The 20,344-nt window shown below is 42.4% G+C and overlaps 1 protein-coding gene across 1 annotated transcript; it reads right to left on the bottom strand.

The window, feature by feature from the left end:
- Positions 1 to 13,961: 13,961 nt before the first annotated feature.
- LOC130856326 (heterogeneous nuclear ribonucleoprotein A3-like) lies at positions 13,962 to 15,008 on the bottom strand. The gene has a single exon (XM_057740408.1). It carries the CDS (start codon positions 14,991 to 14,993, stop codon positions 13,977 to 13,979), a length of 1,017 nt encoding a protein of 338 aa, XP_057596391.1. The 5' UTR covers positions 14,994 to 15,008; the 3' UTR covers positions 13,962 to 13,976.
- Between the last annotated feature and the right edge of the window lie 5,336 nt (positions 15,009 to 20,344).

Genomic DNA, 20,344 nt, shown 5'->3' with positions numbered 1-20,344 from the left:
TCATAAAACTTCTGACAAAAGATCAAGATCAACAAGAATTAATTACATGGGACTGAATGATTATAATTTCTATAATTTTTTGTGTGAAATATAGCTTGTTCTTTAGTGTTTTATTTTTCCAGATCTAAGGAAATCTTTTCTCTTAAACTACCTATGACTCAGAGCAAAGACAAAACATGTATCTTTTCTTTCTACCTGGTCCCTCCAGAATTCAGAAACTCTCAGTGAGTATTCTTGTATTTTCATGGCAATATAGTTATTTGCATAACCTCACTAAGAATCTGTTCTCCTTGAAGCAGGATAGAATTGGAAACATTGATTATACTACCAAAGCTTTGACTGGAATGTCATATTTGAAATGATGTGCATAGATTCTGTTAAAACTGAACAACTCTAAGGAACTAAGATTGACTTTATGGAGCCAATAAAGCTCCTTGGAAATATTGACCTGGTGCTTTGCTTACAGGGTTCCTGACAGCCTTACCAGGTGAGTAATGAAGGTTACTTCCTGGAAGGCCCAGGAACCTCAGGATATTTTGGGCACTTTACGAAGAGAGGAATTAACCAAAATGTATAGGTGTTGTAGTCAAAGTCTCATGGTAAGTCCTTGGCTTGGCTTCTTGGTCTCAAAAGGCTTTTTTAAAAAAAAAGTGTCTACCCTGAGCCTAGTTCCCTGACCAGGGACTGAACCCGTGTCCCCTGCATTGGGAGTGTGGAGTCTTAACCACTGGACCCCGAGGAAAGTCCCACAGCCTGAGATTTCTTATGAAAAGTTCCAACAATGCAGACTTAAAAGAGCATATATATGGTCACTCATTATTCTTGTTACACTTATATAAATAATCAGGCCAAATTTACTGAAACTAGACTTAATTTGCAAACAAATTAGTCTTATGGTTATCTTTGATAAAAAATGAGGGGAATATAAGAGAAAAATTGTGTTTCAGTAGAAACTGTAATACATTCTTAATAGATATTAAATTCTAATTCTGTTAATTGTCTTTGTGGTTTTGTTTTCTACCTGTAAACCAACTAGATCTTAAATTCTAGTTTCCTCAAATACCTGGCTACGACTTCCCAAACTAACATTTCCAGTTTTTCTCCCACCCTTCTGGCTTAAAAATCATCAAGAGCTAACACCACCATTTTTCTGAAGCCATGTAAAGTAAGGTTGGACAACTAGTTATAAACTTTGGAGAAAACACCATAGTAGCTTATGTCTGGACAACCTTCATGCCTGTTGCTATGTGGCCACTCAGAAAGAAGACAAGAGACATTCAAACTACAAACCAGGATCATTGCAGCACTATTTACAATAGCTAGGTCATGGAAGCAACCTAAATGTCCATCAACAGATGAATGGATATAGAAGATGTGGTACGTATATATAATGGAATATTACTCAGCTGTAAGAAGGAATGAACTTGGAACATTTGTAGAGACATGGATGAACCTAGAGACTGTCATACAGAGTGAAGTAAGTCAGAAAGGGAAAAACAAATATCGTATATTAACGCATATATGCGGAATCTTGAAAAATGGTACAGATCAACTGGTTTGCAAGGCAGAAATAGAGACACAGATGTAGAGAACAAACATATGGACACCAAGGGGGGGTGGGTATTGGGGTGGGATGAATTGGGAGATTGGGATTGCCATGTATACATTACTAATAAGAAAAAAATATCAAATTGTACACTTTACATATATGCAGTTTATTGTATGTCAATTATATCTCCATAAAAGTCCTTAAAAGCAAACAAACGAAAAGCTACAAACCAAGAAAATCTACCAGGTTACCACTGCTTGCCGTCACTCCATCTAAAAATGCTTCAAACCTAACATCTAGAAATCTTCTTGACTGGCTATCCTCAGAACTCAGAAACTGGTTCATAATTTGCTTGCGTTGTTAACCATTGTTTTTCTTTTGTTTCCATGGAAATGCCTCTTATCAAATACCTGATTGCTTGTACAATTATAGGCCTAAATTTGGGAGCCCACCTGCATCATTGCCTCTTGAATTGAGTTTAACTGATCTGACCTATTCTCAGGACTTAAGAAGTTGGTTTAATGAGATGTGGAACAATCTACCATTCAGCTAATAATCCATTCTGCTCTCTACAGTCAACTCAGCTTTTAATTAAGAAACTTCCAGGAACGTTTTGGAGGACAGAACTGATGGGGCTCAGGGCAGGCCACTTTGGCATATTGATTATTTTAAATTAAAGTACTTGAGAATTAGCCCATGCAAGAGAGATGCTCTGTCCCTCCTCTGTCCTCTTGAAAGCAGGGAATAAATCTCCCATGTGAAATGTACCCTCCCTGGACCAGGAGTAGAGAGACATCCTTATTACTAGAGACAGGGAATTCATGGCCAAGAAGGCTTGTAAACAAATTCTGCTTAGTATCTTCACTAATTAGTACATAAACCTAAGTTTGTTTGTCTTGTCAGTTCTTTACAGATTTATTGTTTCTTTGTCTAAAAGGTATATAAACAGCCTGCTTTGGTCACTTCTTGGGTCTCATAGCCATGAAAACTCTGTACATATGAGGTTAAATTTGTTTTTTTTTTTTTCTTCCTGTTAATCTACCTTGTGTCCATTTAATTATTAGACCAAAAGAACCAAGAGCAGTAAGGGGAAATTTTCCCCTCCCAGATGTAAGGAAAGCTATTGATGTTTCTAAACACTGACCTGTCCGGAGAAACAGGTGAAGAAGAGCTTTTTCAATGGGCTGCTGGGCTATACAGGTCCCTGAGCTCAGAGCAAGGCTCATGAGGACCAAGAGGCCTGGATGGGGGGAGTGGTTTCTATCGTGTCTGGATCCAGCCCTGAGTGCCCAGGGCATCCAGCACTGTGCCTCCTTCCGGCACCCGTGATGACCCCCCACCCCCATGTGGACTTTTGGAGGTTGATTACTCATATTTTATGCAATCTGAGACACCAGCAACTGTAAACTGTATCATTATTTTATGTACGACTAAGCAAGAAAACAAGGGCTGAAGAGGGAGGCTCCACGTAAGAGCTGGGACAACAGAGATATAGAAATTTTCCCAAAGAAGAGACTGGCTGCAAATGTGCATGTCTTATTCCTGGCACTGTGTAGAGGCAGGAAAAACAATTCTCTCCTGAGAATTTGAACCATAAACCTGTCCTCATGCAGGTTTGAATCCACACTGTCAGTATGTTCTAGAAAAGTCAAGCAGAAAATTAACTTAAGGTGGTCTCAGGTTGCTAGTGCCCCAGAAGTGACTGCCAACACACATCCTCTCCCGGAGAACTGGGCCTCATTCCCTGCTGACGGCCATCGTAGGAAACCACCAATTTTAAGACACATCCTGATTTTGGTGATGTTACTGTGAAGAAATGTGTTCCTCAGAATTCATGATATCTATGGGCATGAAACAGCCGTGCTGTTGGCTGCACTGGTGATCAGCTCACCTGGGTTTACCAGGAACTTTTCCTGGTTTTAGCCCTAAAAGTCACACTTCTGGTGAAATCTGTCAGTCCTGGACAAAGGTTGACCGTTCTACCTAACTCAGTCCTCTTCTGGGTCATCTTCTCTGGCCGAGGGCCTTGTCTGCTACCACGCAGCCCTGCCCAGGGGCAGGCTAATTGCATCATGCTGTGCACACCTGACCCAAGGCTTTCTGCCCACAGGCCAGCCAGCACCTAGGACTTGAGGTCTAACGTGGAAGGATGAGAGAATATGGAAATCTGGGCTCGGGAATCTAAAGAACCGAGGCCATGCTCGGAGAACACTAGGCCTGCCCTGGCTGTCAGGTTCTCTTGGGTTCCTGTGCATTGAAAAATTACAGTAAACTCTCCCCCTTACTTTTTGGAGGGTAAAGGAGTTAACTTCAGTACATCTTTGGCCCTTCTGGCTTAAGGGCCCCTGACTGAGGCAGGGAGGTTGTGTGCAAGGCTTTTTAGAGTCTACATGTCTGTCCTAGGTGCTGCCAAGAGGGGACCAGTGATGCCTGTCAGCAGGTCTGAGTGCCCTGGGGACAGGTGCTTATCAGGCTCAGGTGTATAAATGAAGCTGAAGTAATATGAACTCCATCCCACGTAATTAGCAGAATGACGTGAATTATTTCCTTAACAAAGGCCAAGAGAATAGTTTAACGATCTGTTTTGTCTGTGTACTAAATAACTATACTTGAAGGTATGGTCGATTCCAAGCTCCTTTTCATGTTTTCCATTTTCACCGCCCCCTACTGCATCAGGAGACTTCTCCAGGGAGAAATTGTCTCCTTTCTCATATTTTCCCCTCACAGGGCCCAGCAGGGTGCTTATTCTCTTGTAAGCTCCTCAACAACAGGCAGCAGGTCTTTGTGGCTTGCTAACACTGAGCACTGTCGTGGCACCTAATAAGTTCTCCATGAGTGAGTGTTGAACAGAGATGAACTTTAGACTCAACAGTAAATATCTGAGCAGTGGGTGGAGCTCTTCATCCATTCATTCACTGAGTATCTAATGAACTATTACATGCCAAGTACTATGCTAAGCTGTGAGTATTCAGTGATGAATAAGATAGGTACTGTCTCTGCCTCCACACAGCTTATACTCTAAAGGAAGTTCAGTTACAAACCTAACGGGCAGACAAGTAAATAGCATCATAATAAATTATGATAAATGCTATGAAAGGGGCAGAGACCTAACTGAGATAAAATGGTTAGGGAAGATCCCTCTTAGGTGGTGACAACTGTCAGGAAGGAAAATTTTTTCCTCTACCCTCTTGGGTTTAGTGATGGGGGCCTGTGAATTAAAGTGACAAAAGAAATTAGCAAGAGAAAAGACAGAATTTTATTCACGTATGTATGCAGGAGTTCATAGAAAAATGTGACTCAAAGAGGCTATTAACAATTTGGAACTTATATACCGTCTTTATTTATTTATTTATTTATGGCTGCAATGGGTCTTCAGTGCTGCACACGGGCTTTCTCTAGTTGTGGCAAAACAGGGACTACTCTTCATTGCAGTGCATGGTTTCTCATTATGATGGCCCCCCACCCCCGTGGAGCACAGGCTCTAGGCACGTGGGCTTCAGCATTTGTGGCTTGTGGGCTCAGTAGTGGTTAGTGGGCTCTAGAGTGCAGGTTCAGTAGTTGTGGCGCATGGGTTTAGTTGCTCTGCGGCATGTGGAATCTTCCCGGCCCAGGGCTTGAACCCATGTCTCCTGCATTAGCAGGCAGATTCCTAATCACTGTGCCACCAGGGAAGCCCCTGGAACTTATATACCATCTTAATAGGGGACGGAAAGGGGGAGAAAGGCACTTATGGGAAAATAAATGACTTTATTCTTCTAAGATGGCCCTTAGGAGAATAGATGGGAGATGTGATAGTTTTGTGACAATGCCTGGGCAATTTCTCATCCCCTTGCAACTTCTCCCTCAGTGATAGGGGACAAGCTTCCTGGTGCAAAAGTCTTAGGGAGGGATTTATGACAGTTGAATTCTTTTGGGAGGCTCTGCTTTTAACAGAAAAAGGAAGTTTTGGGGAAAAAACCTGTTCACTGTGGTATATTCCAGACCCCTTCACTACAAACAATGCTGGAATCTTAAAAGATGAGGAGAAGCAAGCCACATCCTCCAAGAGTCAGAAGAGATATTCTAAGAGGGTGTTCTAGTCAGAGGAACTGTGTGGGCAGAGTCCCTGGAGCAGAAAGGGCTTTCTTCCTAGAATGTCAGGAACAGGAAGAGAAGTAAGAGTTGGGGACTTCCTAGGTGGTGCAGTGGTTAAGAGTCCGCCTGCCAATGCGGGGGACATGGGTTTGAGCCCTGCTCTGGGAAGATTCCACATGCCATGGAGCAGCTAAGCCCGTGCGCCACAGCTATTGAACCTGTGCTCTAGAGCCCATGAGCCACAACTATTGAGCCCAAGTGCTGCAACTATTGAAGCCCACGCGCCTAGAGCCCGTGCTCCATAACAAGAGAAGCCACTACAATGGGGAGCCTTCGCACCGCAATGAAGAGCAGCCCCCGCTCACAGCAACTAGAGAAAGCCTGTGTGCAGCAACAAAGTACCCAAAGCAGCCAATAAATAAATAAAATTAATTAATTAATTAATTAATTTAAAAAAAAAGAGAGGAGAGTTGGAAGAGGAAGGCAGGGCCAGACCATGAGCTGCGTTTGGGGGGCCCTGGAACGGATTTTTGATCTCTGGGATTTTGTGGTGAGCTTTCCAGAAACTATGAGCCTCATGATTTTCCATGAGGACTCAAACTCCAAGATGAGGAAGCCTGGGGCAGCTTCTCTGTGGGATCACAAAGCTTTACAGCTGGAAGGATCCCAAGCCATGACATGTTCCATCTTAATTTTACAGCCGTGCCACCAAGGCCCAAGAAGTGACTGGTCTAAGATCACCCAGCGTGTGGATGGGTCTCAGCCTCTCCCTGAGGGGCCCTGCAGCCCTCCTCACCGTGGAGCATCCTCGAAGCACACCTGGGACACAGAAGCAAAGGCCCGCATATGCCTTACTGACCGGGCCAGGCAGCTAGACTCTCAGCTCAGTGATGGGCATAAAAGCAGGTATCTGGTGAATTCATAAACAGTCACAGGGTGCTCTGGGCCTGGTGCTGATCTGTTAGAGACACCAGTACCTCATGTTCACCCAGGGCTCTGTGCTGCTCAAGGCAATTTCATACAAATTAAATCATGTGGGTTTCTCAGCAGCCCCCCAAGGGCTGCACAGTGGGATGAAAGAGCTCAGGCCTTGGGGTGGGGACAGCTGGGCCTGAATCCTAGCTCCACCCACCCTGAGCTGTGTGATCTTTCACATGTTACCTCTCTTCTCTGAGCCTTAGTTTTCTTCAGCTGTAAAATGGGATCCTGGTCTCCATGAAGCTCCAGAGAGCCTGTGTGTGGAGTACCGTGTGGGGCACCAGCACACGGCAGGTTCTGCTATGAGCTGAGGTATTGCTGCTGCTGGAGTGTGTTGGGGGGTAGGTCCTAACTGATAGAGGAAGAAACAGGCACGTGGTCCCCATTCTTTCTTTCTTTCTCTTTTTAATATTTATTTATTTATTTATTGGCTGCATTGGGTCTTCGTGGCTGCACGCGGGCTTTCTCTAGTTGCGGCAAGTGGGGGTTGCTCTTCATTATGGTGTGTGGGCTTCTTATTGTGGTGGCTTCTCTTATTGTGGAGCACAGGCTCTAGGCTTGAGGGCCTCCGTAGTTGTGGCTCTTGTGGCTCGCGGGCTCTAAAGCGCAGGCTCAGTAGTTGTGGCGCACGGGCTTGGTTGCTCCATGGCATGTGGGATCTTCCCGGACCAGGGATTGAACCTGTGTCCCCTGCATTGGCAGGTGGATTCTTAACCACTGAGCCACCAGGGAAGTCCCCCCATTCTTTCACTGAATGTTCACCATCAACAATCAGCTGAGGATGAGTGAAGTCAAGCAGCTTGGCCAAGGTCACTGAGAGCAGAGGTGGCAGCTGGAGCTAGCTCTGAAACACCTTTGGGGAGGGGAAGCAGGACCACCTAAGGCTTCAGGGGAGGGGATGTTACACTGACTTCACTAAGGCCTCCTTCCAGTCACTTTCATCTCAGACCCTCTCCCCTAATGTACCTGCAGAGCCGGGGGGGGGTCCTGTCATGGACACCCCACACTTGGTTCAGGTAGGGCAGTCATGCCCTCTTCCTTTCTGCTGGGCTCCTTAACCTTCTTACCAAGTGCCGAGCTTGCCTAAGCTTCCCTGCTTCCCCACCAAGGCCAGGAGTGAACCAGGGGCCAAGAACAGGAGCTCAGAGCCAGAGGCTTGTGGTGGTCTTAAAAATGTGTTCAGGAATGAATTGTGAGCCAAGGTGGCTTTTTTTCTCTCTTAAAATCATTCATTATTAAATGCCTTCTCAAAAATTTTAAAAGTTGGCATGTACCCTTTGCAACCAATGAAACTATTTTAAGGAAAAAAACAAACCAAAACCACCCTCAACTGGCCCACAGTCCCTCAGGTGATCAATGCCAACTGCTTGTGGGTCATCTTTCACCTTTCACCTTTCCCTATTCTCATTGTTATGGGCTGAATTGTGCCCCCCAATTCATCTGTTGAAGCCCTAACCCTGGTGTGACTGTTTGGAGATGGGGCCTATAAGGAGGTAATGCAGGTTAAGTGAGGTTGTGAGAGTGGCGCCTTCCAGAGCAGAGGCCCTGTGAAGACACAGTGAGAAGAGAGCAATCTACACACCAGCAAGAGAGGCTTACCACAAACAAACCTGATGGCATCTTTGTCTTGGACTTCTGGCCTCCAGAATTGTGAGAAAAGGCATTTCTGTTGCTTAAGCCACTCAGTCTGTAGCAATTTATTATGGCAGTCTTAGGAGACTAATATTGAATAAGTTCATATAACCCCTACTCAAAGATGCAGGTGCAAAGAGAATGTTTTATTTGTTGTTTATTTGAACAATAGTGGGGTCATGTTAATACTCACATTACGGTGGAACTACCTTTTCTCATTAATATAATTTAAAGGCCATCTAGGGACTTCCCTGGCAGCCCAGTGGTTAAGATCCCACCTTCCCACTGCAGGGGGTGTGGGTTCCATCTCTGGTGGGGGAACTAAGATCCCACATGCCCTGGATGTGGCCAAAAATAAATAAATAAATAAATAAATAAATAAATAAATAAATAAATAAAGGCCACCTGGCTTCTTGCTCACACCTGCCACCAATTCCATCAGGGCATCCCACAACCCCCGACACCTTCAAAACCTGTCCAGAATCCCATCGCTTCTCCCCACCTTGCTGTCTCCACCTTTGTGTAAGCACCATCCTCTCTCTCTCGGCAGCAACCTCTTCACTCTTCTCTGCTTCCACTCTTGCCCCGCTCAGTCTACTGTCCTCACAGCAGCCACCGGGATCCTTTAAAAACCTAAGTTAGGTCGTGTTGCTCCTTAGCTCAAAGCCTCCCGGTGGCTTCTCACCCTACGCAGAGTAAAACCAAAGTTCTCACCAGAGGCTACAAGACCCTACGTGATCTGCGCGGGCATGCCCACAAACATACACACCCCCCAACTCTGCCGCTCTCCTCTCGGATCTCCCCTCTGAGCCTGCCCTGTACCACCCTGGCCTCCTTGAGGTTTCTGATCCTACCAAGCACATTCCCAAATCAGGGCCTTTGCACTTGCTGTTTCCTCAGCCTCAACTGCCCTTCCTCCTGGTAGCCGTGAGCTCCTTCCCTCACTTCCTTCCAGGCTCTATCTCCTGACCCACCTTCACTATTCTTCACAGCACTTACCACTATCTGACATACTACCTCCTTATTTGTTTATTTATGGCCTGTCTTTCCCCATTAAGATGCAAATTTCATAAGCAACAAACCTTGTCCTTTTCCCTGCTATATCCCTAGTACCTTCAAGACTGCCAGGTTTATAGCTGATGCTTGGTAAATGTTTAATGAATGAAAACATGAATAAATCTCTCCAAGTCAATAGATGTAACAACCTTTTCAACAGTTGCATAACATTTGCTAATATGGATGGACCATGATTCACGTAAGCAGCCCCTATTAACGATGTTGTTTCTACTTTTTCTTTAAACAATATTTGTGATAAACATTTTTGCATAGCTACTTTAATATGTTGGTTCTTTTATTTCTGTAGGATGTTTTCTCTAAAGCTGGGTTGATATATCAAGAGATAGGCATATTTTACATCTAATGGCCATTCCCAGTTTTCCTTAGTCATAGTTCACAGGCAAATCCTGAAACAAGACCTCAACTATTTCACCAAACTGTGGCTAGGGTACGATTGCCCTTAGGTCAGGCAAGGGGGCCTCTGTCCTGGGCCCCTACACTTTAGAGGGCTTTGCATGTCACAAACACAAAAAATTAAATTTATTAAAGGCCACACGGGGCTTTTTCTCACTTGGGATCCTGCATTCAGTGCTGGGCTGGCACAGTGTGACCCACAACCATGAACATGAAAGCTGGTGATTAACACTCTGTCTCCACATTTCCTCCTATTTCCTCGAGACAGAAAAACAGCTGAGTCCAAATGTATGAAGGCTTGTGGGTTGTCTCGCTGCTCACCTAGGAGACAGTCACTGCTTTGGAGGGAGAAAGAATTTATTGGGCTGATGTCTGTAGATAAAATACTCCTTTGTCACATCTCTCCTCTCAGAGACCATGAGTTCAGCAGATCCTGGCATAACCAAATATTATTTTGCAATAGTGCCAAGAGTCCATTTTCTTCTTTTTTTGTCTAAGCTGTGATTCTGGAGGCAGTTCCAAGTTAGCTCAATATTCACAACAGCTGTACGTGGTGTCTATGTCAGTTATCTACTGCTGTGTAACAAACCACACTGAAACCTGGTGGATTAAAACAACAGCAATTTATTTGCTCGAGATTCTGGGCTGAGCGCAGCTGGGCAGTTTTTCTTCTGATCTCCATTGGGGTCACTTAGGCAGCTGCTCAGCTCAACTGGGACTGGATGGTCCAAGACGGCTTTGTTCACCTGTTTGGCAGTTATGCTGGCTGTTAACTGGGATGCCTCAGTTCTCCAAATGGCCTTTCATCCCCTGGGCTAGAGTAGGCTTTTGCACATAATGGCAGAAATGTTCAAAGAGAGCAAAAGCAAAAGCTTCTTAACACCTGGCCTTGGGAGCTGTACAGTGTTACTTCTGTCTCATTCTATTGACCAAATGAAACCTTAGGGAACACCCAGATGCAAGGTAGGAGGTAGCAGGGGTAATAGACTCTATCTCTTGATGGGAAGCAGGGCAAAAATCATATTGCAAAGAAGCCAAACACAGGGAGGTATGATGTGTTGGGGACCATTATGTAAAACTATACCATGGTGTCTGAGGAACATTTTGCCGTATTAGAGAATTATATTTTTATTATATTTGTATACATGTGGTTGTAGTTGTAAGATATTTGAAGTGTAATATAGATTTCTTGCTTTGTTTGTTAAGTGGACATTAAACCCCCAGAATTGTGAAGTGGTTTTTTTTCCCCATGATTTAAGATTCTACTTTATTTGTTATGGCTTAGACAGAAATTGTAAAATACGTTGTTAAAAATCACAGTCACAGACTCAGTAAATAGTAGCTGCTATTGTTGTTCTTGTTAACAGCAAGACTGAGGGTCACAACAGTAGCATTTCAGCAGTGGCATGGAGAAAAACAGGGTCTAAGATTAAATGAGCAAAACCACATTTTGTTATACTTTCACTACTCAATTACATAAATTTCAAGAGCATTTTCTTTTCTTCAAATCAATTTAAATGTTTTCCATGAGCAAAGCACTATACTGGACATCAAATAATAAAAAGAACAACAAGTAGCAGTAGCAGACAAGGATTCTGTACTTATACACCCGGGCCTATGCTGAGCACTGTTCAGACACTGTCTCACTTAATCCTCACAAAAGTCCTATAAGATGTTTTTGCTTATTGCACCAATTTTTGGATGAGAAAACTAAAGCCTGGAGGGATCGAGTACCTTAGCCAATGTCACACAACTAGTGGCAGAACTGGGACTTAAATCCATGTCTTTTTTTTTTTTTTTTGACAATTTAGCTTAATTTTAATAAAATGTTTCCCAAGCATTATTTTGACCAGGTACCCAGGTTTAAGTTATGAACATGGACAGTGTCCATTTATATAACCACACTTGAAGTTGTTAAAGTCTTAACCATTTTCTAATAATTAGCCTATTTTCTACACTGCTTATTCACATATGTCCATTAACAAATGGAACGTTGTCTGTTACATTTATTGGTTTGTGCGTGTTTTCTGGGAACTGCAGTGTCTGTGAAGACCGATTTCCACGCTGGCATTGCATGCATCCAAATAGTAATGCACAGAGGCACAGAATTAGAGCAACGAGAGCATATTCAAACACTAGCACACCCCATCCCCCCTTTTATTGCTCATTTTGCTTAGTACTTCTTAAAACAAAAATAAGAATCTCAAATCCAACGTTCAACTGCCAAAGAAATAACAACAGCAGGGCACATACTTAGGGCTTGAATGAAATTTTAAGCACTAGCTGGCGCAAAACAGTAGACATTGGTTTATGTATATTTTGACCTTATTATCTAAAACTCAACAAGGGTCTTCCAAACAAATTGTAAACTCATACCAACACGATTTAAGGTTCAAGCATACACATGGAATAACAGTGTGTTCTTTGGGATTTTAAGTGAGTACAAACTCTGACTATCCAAATTTGAATTCAGGTCTTGGGGAAGTGAAAACTTGTTTGTACTAAGCAACTGTGCTACACTTCTACTGCAGTAATCATTTGGGATGATTATAAGCTAAACTATCCTTGGTTTCATCCAGTAAAATGCAGAGGGTACAAACAGGAAAGCATGCCAGCCAGTTAAGTGTTCAACAATACATGATTTTTATTTTCTTGCTCTGAGAGCATGTATCAAAAAAATATATATTAAACCAAGGAAAATAACTGAAGATTTATGGACCTCTTGTGCTTTAAAAAGGGGAAAAAAAGTAGCCACTAATTTGCTCAGATACAGCAGGCTTAGTGGTCCTGTATTTTGAAGATTTTAAGAATGTTTCTTAAGGTAAGAGGAAAGGGAAAACATTCACTACCCCTTTCCAGAATTTAAACAGAGGGCAGTAGACATTCTTTACACCCAAATAAAACTATGGCAGCAGTGCACATGTGACCAAGGTGAATGCAGAATGGAGATGTTCTAAACACAGCTAGGACTCTCAGCAAAGCTAATACACTAAAATCATGTGATTACATTTTGAAAGAAAATGCACAAAAACCAAATAGGCATTTTGAGATTTTTCATTTGAAGGTAAATCTTAATGCTATTAAATTCACAAATATGCTAATTTAAATACCCAATTCTATTATCTAAAACACACATTGCAAACATACAAATATCTATTCTCTCCACATGTCAGAGCCCATTCATTTCATGGTTTGGAAATGGGGAGAATAGATTCCCCGTAAACTGCAAGTCAGCAGGTGTTTATTTTTTTATCTTTTTATTTTTTGGGGGGTACACCAAGTTCAATCATCTGTTTTTATACACATATCCCCGTATTCCCTCCCTTCCTTGACTCCCCCCATCCTCGAGTCCCCCCCACCCTCCCCGCCCCAGTCCTCTAAGGCATCTTCCATCCTCGAGTTGGACTCCCTTTGTTATACAACAACTTCCCACTGACTATTTTACAGTTGGTAGTATATATATGTCTGTGCTACTCTCTCGCTTTGTCTCAGCTTCCCCTTCACCCCCCGCCCCCTCCCAAACCTCGAGTTCTCCAGTCCATTCTCTGTATCTGCGTCCTTGTTCTTGTCACTGAGTTCATCAGTACCATTTTTAGATTCCGTATATGTGAGTTAGCATACAATATTTGTCTTTCTCTTTCTGACTTACTTCACTCTGTATGACAGACTGTAGTTCTATCCACCTCATGACATATAGCTCCATCTCATCCCTTTTTATAGCTGAGTAATATTCCATTGTATATATATGCCACATCTTCTTTATCCATTCATTTGTTGATGGGCATTTAGGTTGCTTCCATGTCCCAGCAGGTGTTTCTTTACAGTTAACTTTAGCAAAATTCATACAAAATAGTAATTAACCATGGATCTTCTTTACTTGTTAACTCACAAGGAAACACCTTCAAAACTGCATTTTGTTAAAGTTTCTGTACTAAAATGTAGAAAAACTGAACTACACAAATATTGAAAAGTTAAAAATTCCTTAATTTTTTATTCCTGGTACCACTACCACAATTTACAGGGCAATATACCGGATGTAATGAAAAGAAAACGAAAAAGACAAAGCTACAACAGATAAAAGACCTCAGGAATGTACATCTAATTGACACTACATTGCATTAATCAATAGCTGCACTTTTTGCAAACTGTGGCTATGACAGTCCTGAGCAAGAAGGGTTTCCTGTTTAAGCTGCAGTAACTTTTCTGACTATGGATCATCGTTCCTCCTGTGGCAGATTTTTACATTTCCTCTAATGCATTTGGGATGACTGTCTCAAAGTAACCTGCAGCTTTCCTGACAACTCCTCGCTCTCTCTCCTGCTAAGAACTGTAGCCCTTTTCTTCTGAGTTTTTCGAACTTTCTGCTACCATATCCACCACTTCCACCACCAGATCCATAACCACCACCATAGGGACTGCCCGAGCTTCTTCCACCAAAACTGCCCCCCTTCATGGGTCCATAATTTGATTGCTGTTGTCCACTATAATTTCCAAAATCATTATAGTTCCCACCACCACCATAGTTACCTCCAAAATTTCCTCCTTCATTGTAACCATCATATCCTCCACCACCACCACCATATCCACCACCTTGGTTTCCATATCCTGGTCCACCACCACCATAGCCTCCTCTACTACTATAACCAGGTCCACCGCCATAGTTGCCACCATCACCTCCAAACCCATTATATCCACCATCACCTCCTCCATATCTACCTCTACTGCCACCACCTCCACCACCATAGCCTCCTCTCCCACCAAAGTTTCCACCACAGCCAAAGTTACCTCCTCCACCTCCAAAGTTTCCTCCACGACCCATAAAGTTGCCAGATCCACCTCCACGACCTCTTTGTGATCCAGCAGATTGCATCTCTTGTTTAGAAAGGGCCTTTTTCACTTCACAATTATGCCCATTAATAGTGTGGTATTTCTGAACAACAATTTTATCAACTGTATCATGATCATCAAAAGTTACAAAAGCAAATCCTCTCTTTTTTCCACTCTGCCTGTCTTCCATAACGTCTATGGTTTCAATCTTGCCATACTTTTCAAAGTAGTCTCTCAAATTATATTCTTCTGTATCTTCTTTAATACCACCAACAAAAGTTTTCTTCACTGTGAGATGGGCACCAGGCTTTACAGAATCCTCTCTAGAAACAGCTCTCTTTGGTTCCACGACACGCCCATCAACCTTGTGTGGTCGAGCACACATTGCTGCATCCACCTCTTCAGCACAAGAGTAAGTCGCAAAACCAAAGCCCCTGGAACGTTTTGTTTGGCGGTCTCTCATCACCACACAATCTGTAAGTGTGCCCCATTTCTCAAAATGTTCTCTTAGGCTATCATCTGTAGTTTCAAAGCTCAGACCACCAATAAACAGTTTTCTCAACTGTTCTGGTTCCTTTGGATCATGGCCCTCCTCCCCCCGGCGGCGGCGGCGGCGGCGACGGCCGGAGTCGGGCTGGGGAGACCGGGCGGCGGTTTTACCTCCATTTTGAGACCGGACTCGCCTCTTCCAACTCGAGTTCAATATGGGATCGAGAGGAAGAGAGCAAATCCATGTCTCTTTGACTTTGATTTTAGCCAGTATACCACGTGTAGCACATTTTGATTGGACCCCACGACAAAATCATGAGCAGGGCAGACATCATCACTATATGAGGAACACAGCCCCAAAGTGCAAGTATAAAACATTTATTTAAAAAATTTATTTATTTATTTATTTATGGTTGCATTGGATCTTCATTGCTGCGCATGGCTTTCTCTAGTGGCGAGCAGGGCTACTCTTCATTGCGGTACATGGGCTTCTCATTGCTATGGCTTCTCTTGTTGCAGAGCACAGGCTCTAGGCGCACGTGGGCTTCAGTAGTTGTGGCACATGGGCTCATAGTGGTGGCTCGCAAGCTCAGTAGTTGTGGTGCACAGGCTTAGTTGCTCTGTGGCATGTGGGATCTCCCCAGACCAGGGATTGAACCTGTGCCCCCTGCATTAGCAGGCAGATTCTTAACCACTGCGCCACCAGGGAAGCCCTTTAATGAACTTTTTAATTGCTGATTAAAAACTGAAAATGAGCAAGAAAAGTATTTTCACCAAATTCATGACTTGAACAGGTTGAATGAAATCCCTGCAAGTTTATTTTATTTGCTTTTACTAAATGAAGATTTAATTACAGATCCAAAGAATAAGAATGTACGCGGCTTCCATTTACACTCGAGAGACTTAGGGGTGGTGAAAATGTGCCTGTCAGCCTCTTTCCAGAGTATGTTTTCAGATGAGGCTGGATAACAGGGCAGAGTCATTCCCAGAAGCCTGTGCTTGTCACACTCTGCAGGAGGGATGAGCCTCTGGGGACACTCTGGGCCCCTAGTAGGGCTGGAGGAAAAGCCACAGAGGCTCCTGCCAGAGTGAGCCCAGGGGCCCTGGGCCCTGATGTCCCCGCATCTGATGCTCTTGCCCCCTGCTCTGCACCCCTGGAGTTACCTGGGCCTCTGCTTGCCTGTCCGCCTGAGCAGGTACAGGTGTCACTTCTGGACATGAAGGCAGCTGCTTTTCTGTTTGTGCTTCCCTCCCAACACAGTCAGCCCAGAGCCCTATTTACCTACAGGAACCACCTCAAAGTGACAGCCCCATCAGATGTGGTATGTCTAGTAGATGCCACAAGTCACTCAGTGTAGAAGGGGAGGAAGTAGAACAGGTTCCTCATCCCTGGATTGAGGCAAAAGAGGCCCAGAGAGGGGAAGTGATTTCTTCAAGAGCACACAGCTCCTCAGTAGCAGAACCAAGACTCTCAATGTCCAGTTCAGACTTTTCCGTTGTGTGAATTAGGACTACTGAGCTGTCTTCACATCTTGGTTGAAGCTTGTTGTTTTGGTTTTTTCCCCCTTTTGTAAGACAGCCCTGTCTTGGTAATTAGTAAATATCCACAGCCTGAGGGATTGGGTGAATTTACGAATGAGAAGATAGAAATGTTAAATAAAGATAATGACATTCTCCCTTTCCTAGGACCCTCTGCTTCCTGAGGCAGCCCCACTTCCAGCCATCAAATCCTGTAGAAGACTTTTGTCTGGGTTGTGGGTTACACTTACAACTGCATAGATTTAGAACTGAAGTTAGGGAATCATAAAAAAGACCTCAGCATCCTTTTCATTATGACATGTGAAAAGTAAATTTCCAGATTCCCTGATTTTTAATAGCAGAAGTTTGGAAATAACTTAATTGTCCATCAAAAGAGGAACTGATGAAATGGTTTATCCTACAAACACACAGTGGCCTACTACAGAGCCATAAAAAAAAAAAAATGACATGAGAGCTTTCCTTTTTTACTTTTAAAGTCTTTGGCTAATTAATAATCTATGAATAGAATATAGTGAAAAGCTGCCTCCCTGCTCAATCTCCCAGCCACCAAGTTCACCTTCCTGCAGGCAATCAGCATGGCCTACTCCTTCTGTAACCCTTTAAAACATATTTCATGAACATGGAAGCATTTACGTGGATAGTCTTTTTAAAAAACACAAATATAGAAGCATATTGAAAAACAGCATCTTTTTTTTCACCTAATACATTCACAGTCATTTGGAACTTGGTAGTGCCCAAAACATTCCTTCCCTTCATGATGCTGCATTTTTGTGGGAAATAAGTGAATATATAGTGATAAGTGGTAAGTGCTGTGGAAGAAAGCAGGATAAGGGGATAGGTAGTGTGTGTGTGTTTTCAGGGAGATTGTTGATATTTTTCATGGGGTAGTCAACAGAAGTCTTGCAAATTAAGTGATATTTGAGCCAGGGCCTGAAGAAAGTGAGGGAGTGAGCCGTGCGTGCATCTGGAATTGTACATTCAAAGCAGAGGGAACTTCCCATGCTAGGGCCCTAAGGGAGGAGAGGACTTGCTGTGAGGATGAACAAGACAGCTGTAGTAGCTGGAACTGAGTGACTACGTCTCAGATATTCTGTATCATGAGAGAACTTTCTCATTCTTTTTTTACATTCACATTTTATTCTGTTGTGTATATGTATCATAGTTTAATTAAGCAGTCTTCTATTATGGAAATTTAGGAGACTTCTGGTCTCTTGTGATTGCGATGAATAACCATAACAGGGGGCCCTTTGCACAGGTGAAAGTTATCTGCAGGATTAATTCCTAGCAGTGGAATTGCTAGGAGGTCAAATGTGTGTGTATTTGTAATTTTTGTAGATTTTGCCAAACTACTCAATAAAGAAGCTGTGCTATTTTTGCCCCACTGCCAACAGCATACTGATTGTTTTAGTCATTCAACAAATATTTATTGAGCGCCTACCAGAGACCAGGTAAATGCGGAGGACGGAGAACTGAAACAGAAACCCCCCGTTGTCAAGCATATTCTGACTCACAGAACGGAGACACTATGCCAGACAGAGCCATGATGTGCTTCACACACTATCAAAACTCAAATATGCAACGCTAGTTTGTTCAGACCTAGAATTCCAAGATAAGACCGCTGGCACTTCCATTAATTCTCTAGTTTACAAAATTTAACTGATCCTTGCAAAGAGCACCCTATGACTAAATACCATCTAGAGCAAAATGTAGCTGACAATTAAGGAGATCATTTTTTTTCAGGCTTGGGCAATAGGGGAAACATTCATGAATGAGAGAGGTCTCAAAGAAAGGGAAGAAAACTTTTGGTTTTCTAAAACAAAGGAGTCATTGAGGAAGCGCAGAGGCAGCTCTTATCTTCGAAATGCACACCCATTTCTGGTATACAGCTCACTGGTTTTTGGTATATTCACAAAGTTGTGCAGCCATCATCCTGATCAATTTTAGAACATTTTCATCACTCCAAAAAGAAACCCTGTACCCAGTAGCAGTCACTCCCCACTTCCCACTGCCCAGTCCTAGGCAACCATTAATTTACTCCCTGCCTCTATAGATCTGCCTCTTCTGGACATTTCATATAAATGGAATCATACAATACTTGGTCTTTTGTGACTGGCTTCTTTCATTTAGCATAATGTTTTCAAGATTCATGTTGTAGCATGCATTCGTACTTCATTTCTTTTTATTGCCTAATAATATTCAATTGTATAACACATTTTATTTACCCATTCATCATTTGGGCTGTTTCCATTTTTTGACTGTTATGAATAATGCTGCTATGAACATTTGGGCACAAGTATTTGTGTGAGTTCATGTTTTCGATCCTTTTGGCTCAATACCTAGGAGTGGAATTGCTGGGCCTGATGGTAACTCTATGTTTAATCTTTTGCAGAACTGCCAGACTGTTTTCCACAGTGGTTGCACCATTTTTACATTCTTACCAACAATGTAGGAGGGTTCCAATTTCTACACATCCTCGCTAACACTTTTTTTTTTACAGCTATCCTAGTGGACATGAAGTTGAGTCTCATTGCGGTTTTGACTGGCATCTCTCTGATGACTCATGATGTTGAGTATCTTTTCATGTGCTTATTTATCTTAGTATAGTTTTAAATTGCATATCACTTTTTTATGAGTAAGGTTAGGCATCTTTATATATGTTTAAGAATGCTTTGTATGTTCTTTTCTATGACATATCCTTTGTTTCCTTTTCTTTGGGGATGTTGTCTTTTATTTTCTTTCTTTCTTGGATTTTTCAAAGAACCAGCTAATAAATTATTTATTAGTGCTATAATTTTTATGTTTTTGAATTCATTTCTCCTTTATTGATTCCTTCCTTTTACTTTCCTTAGGAATAATTTTCTTTTTCTCCCCTGACTTTCTTGAGTTTTATGTTTAATTTATTTATTTTATTTTTTCTTTTAACTAAAGTATTTTTTAGTATATTTTTTTCCTCTGAGAACTGTTTTAGCTATATCTTGTGGGTTTTGATATATAGTTTTTTTATTAGTTTTATTTTTATTTATTTTTAAACATTAATTAATTTATTTACTGGCTTAATTGGGTCTTCATTGCTGCACGTGGGCTTTCTCTAGTTGTGGTGAGCAGGGGCTACTCTTTGTTGCGGTGCTCAGGCTTCTCACTGCTGTGGCTTCTCTTGTTGCAGAGCACAGGGTTTAGAGCTTAGGCTCAGTAGTTGTGGCTCTTGGGCTTAGTTGCTCCGCTGCATGTGGGATCTTCCCGGGCCAGGTTGGAACCCGTGTCCTCTGCATCGGCAGGGGGATTCTAAACCACTGTGCCACCAGGGAAGTCCCAATACATAGTTTTTATTAACATTGTTGTCTAGGTATTCTACAGTTCCTCCTCCTTTTCCACTTTGAACCAAGTGTTAATTAAGGGATAGTTATTTTTTAACAAGGTCCTAAATGTAACTACTAGATAAAAAACACAAACTTTTCAAATTATCACTGAAAACACAAACACAATAATAAAACAAAATCAATAGACCCAAACGTAATTGTTACAGCAATAAGTGTAATTAGGTCATACTGACCTGTTAAAAGAGACTCTCAATATTAGATCACAAAGTAAAACCCAATGATAAAATGATTAAGAGTGATTGAAAATGAGAGGATGAGAAAATGTGTTTTTACCAAGTAAGCATAAAAGTTTAGGGAGATCATTTACTAGACTTGGGTGTGTTGTAGGATAATAAGGTTGTGAAATTCACAAAAAAAGATACAACTCTTTTTAACATCTATGTTATATATAACATTTAACATATATGTA

This window comes from Hippopotamus amphibius, chromosome 7 (assembly GCF_030028045.1).
Source record: "Hippopotamus amphibius kiboko isolate mHipAmp2 chromosome 7, mHipAmp2.hap2, whole genome shotgun sequence".
Taxonomy (NCBI): Eukaryota; Metazoa; Chordata; class Mammalia; order Artiodactyla; family Hippopotamidae; genus Hippopotamus; species Hippopotamus amphibius.
Note: the sequence above shows the minus strand (reverse complement) of the source record. Positions and strands in the feature narration are given on the sequence as shown.

Excerpts from the sequence above, each read along its gene's own strand:
- LOC130856326 (XM_057740408.1), bottom strand. The coding sequence starts at position 14,993 with ATGAGAGACCGCCAAACAAAACGTTCCAGGGGCTTTGGTTTTGCGACT.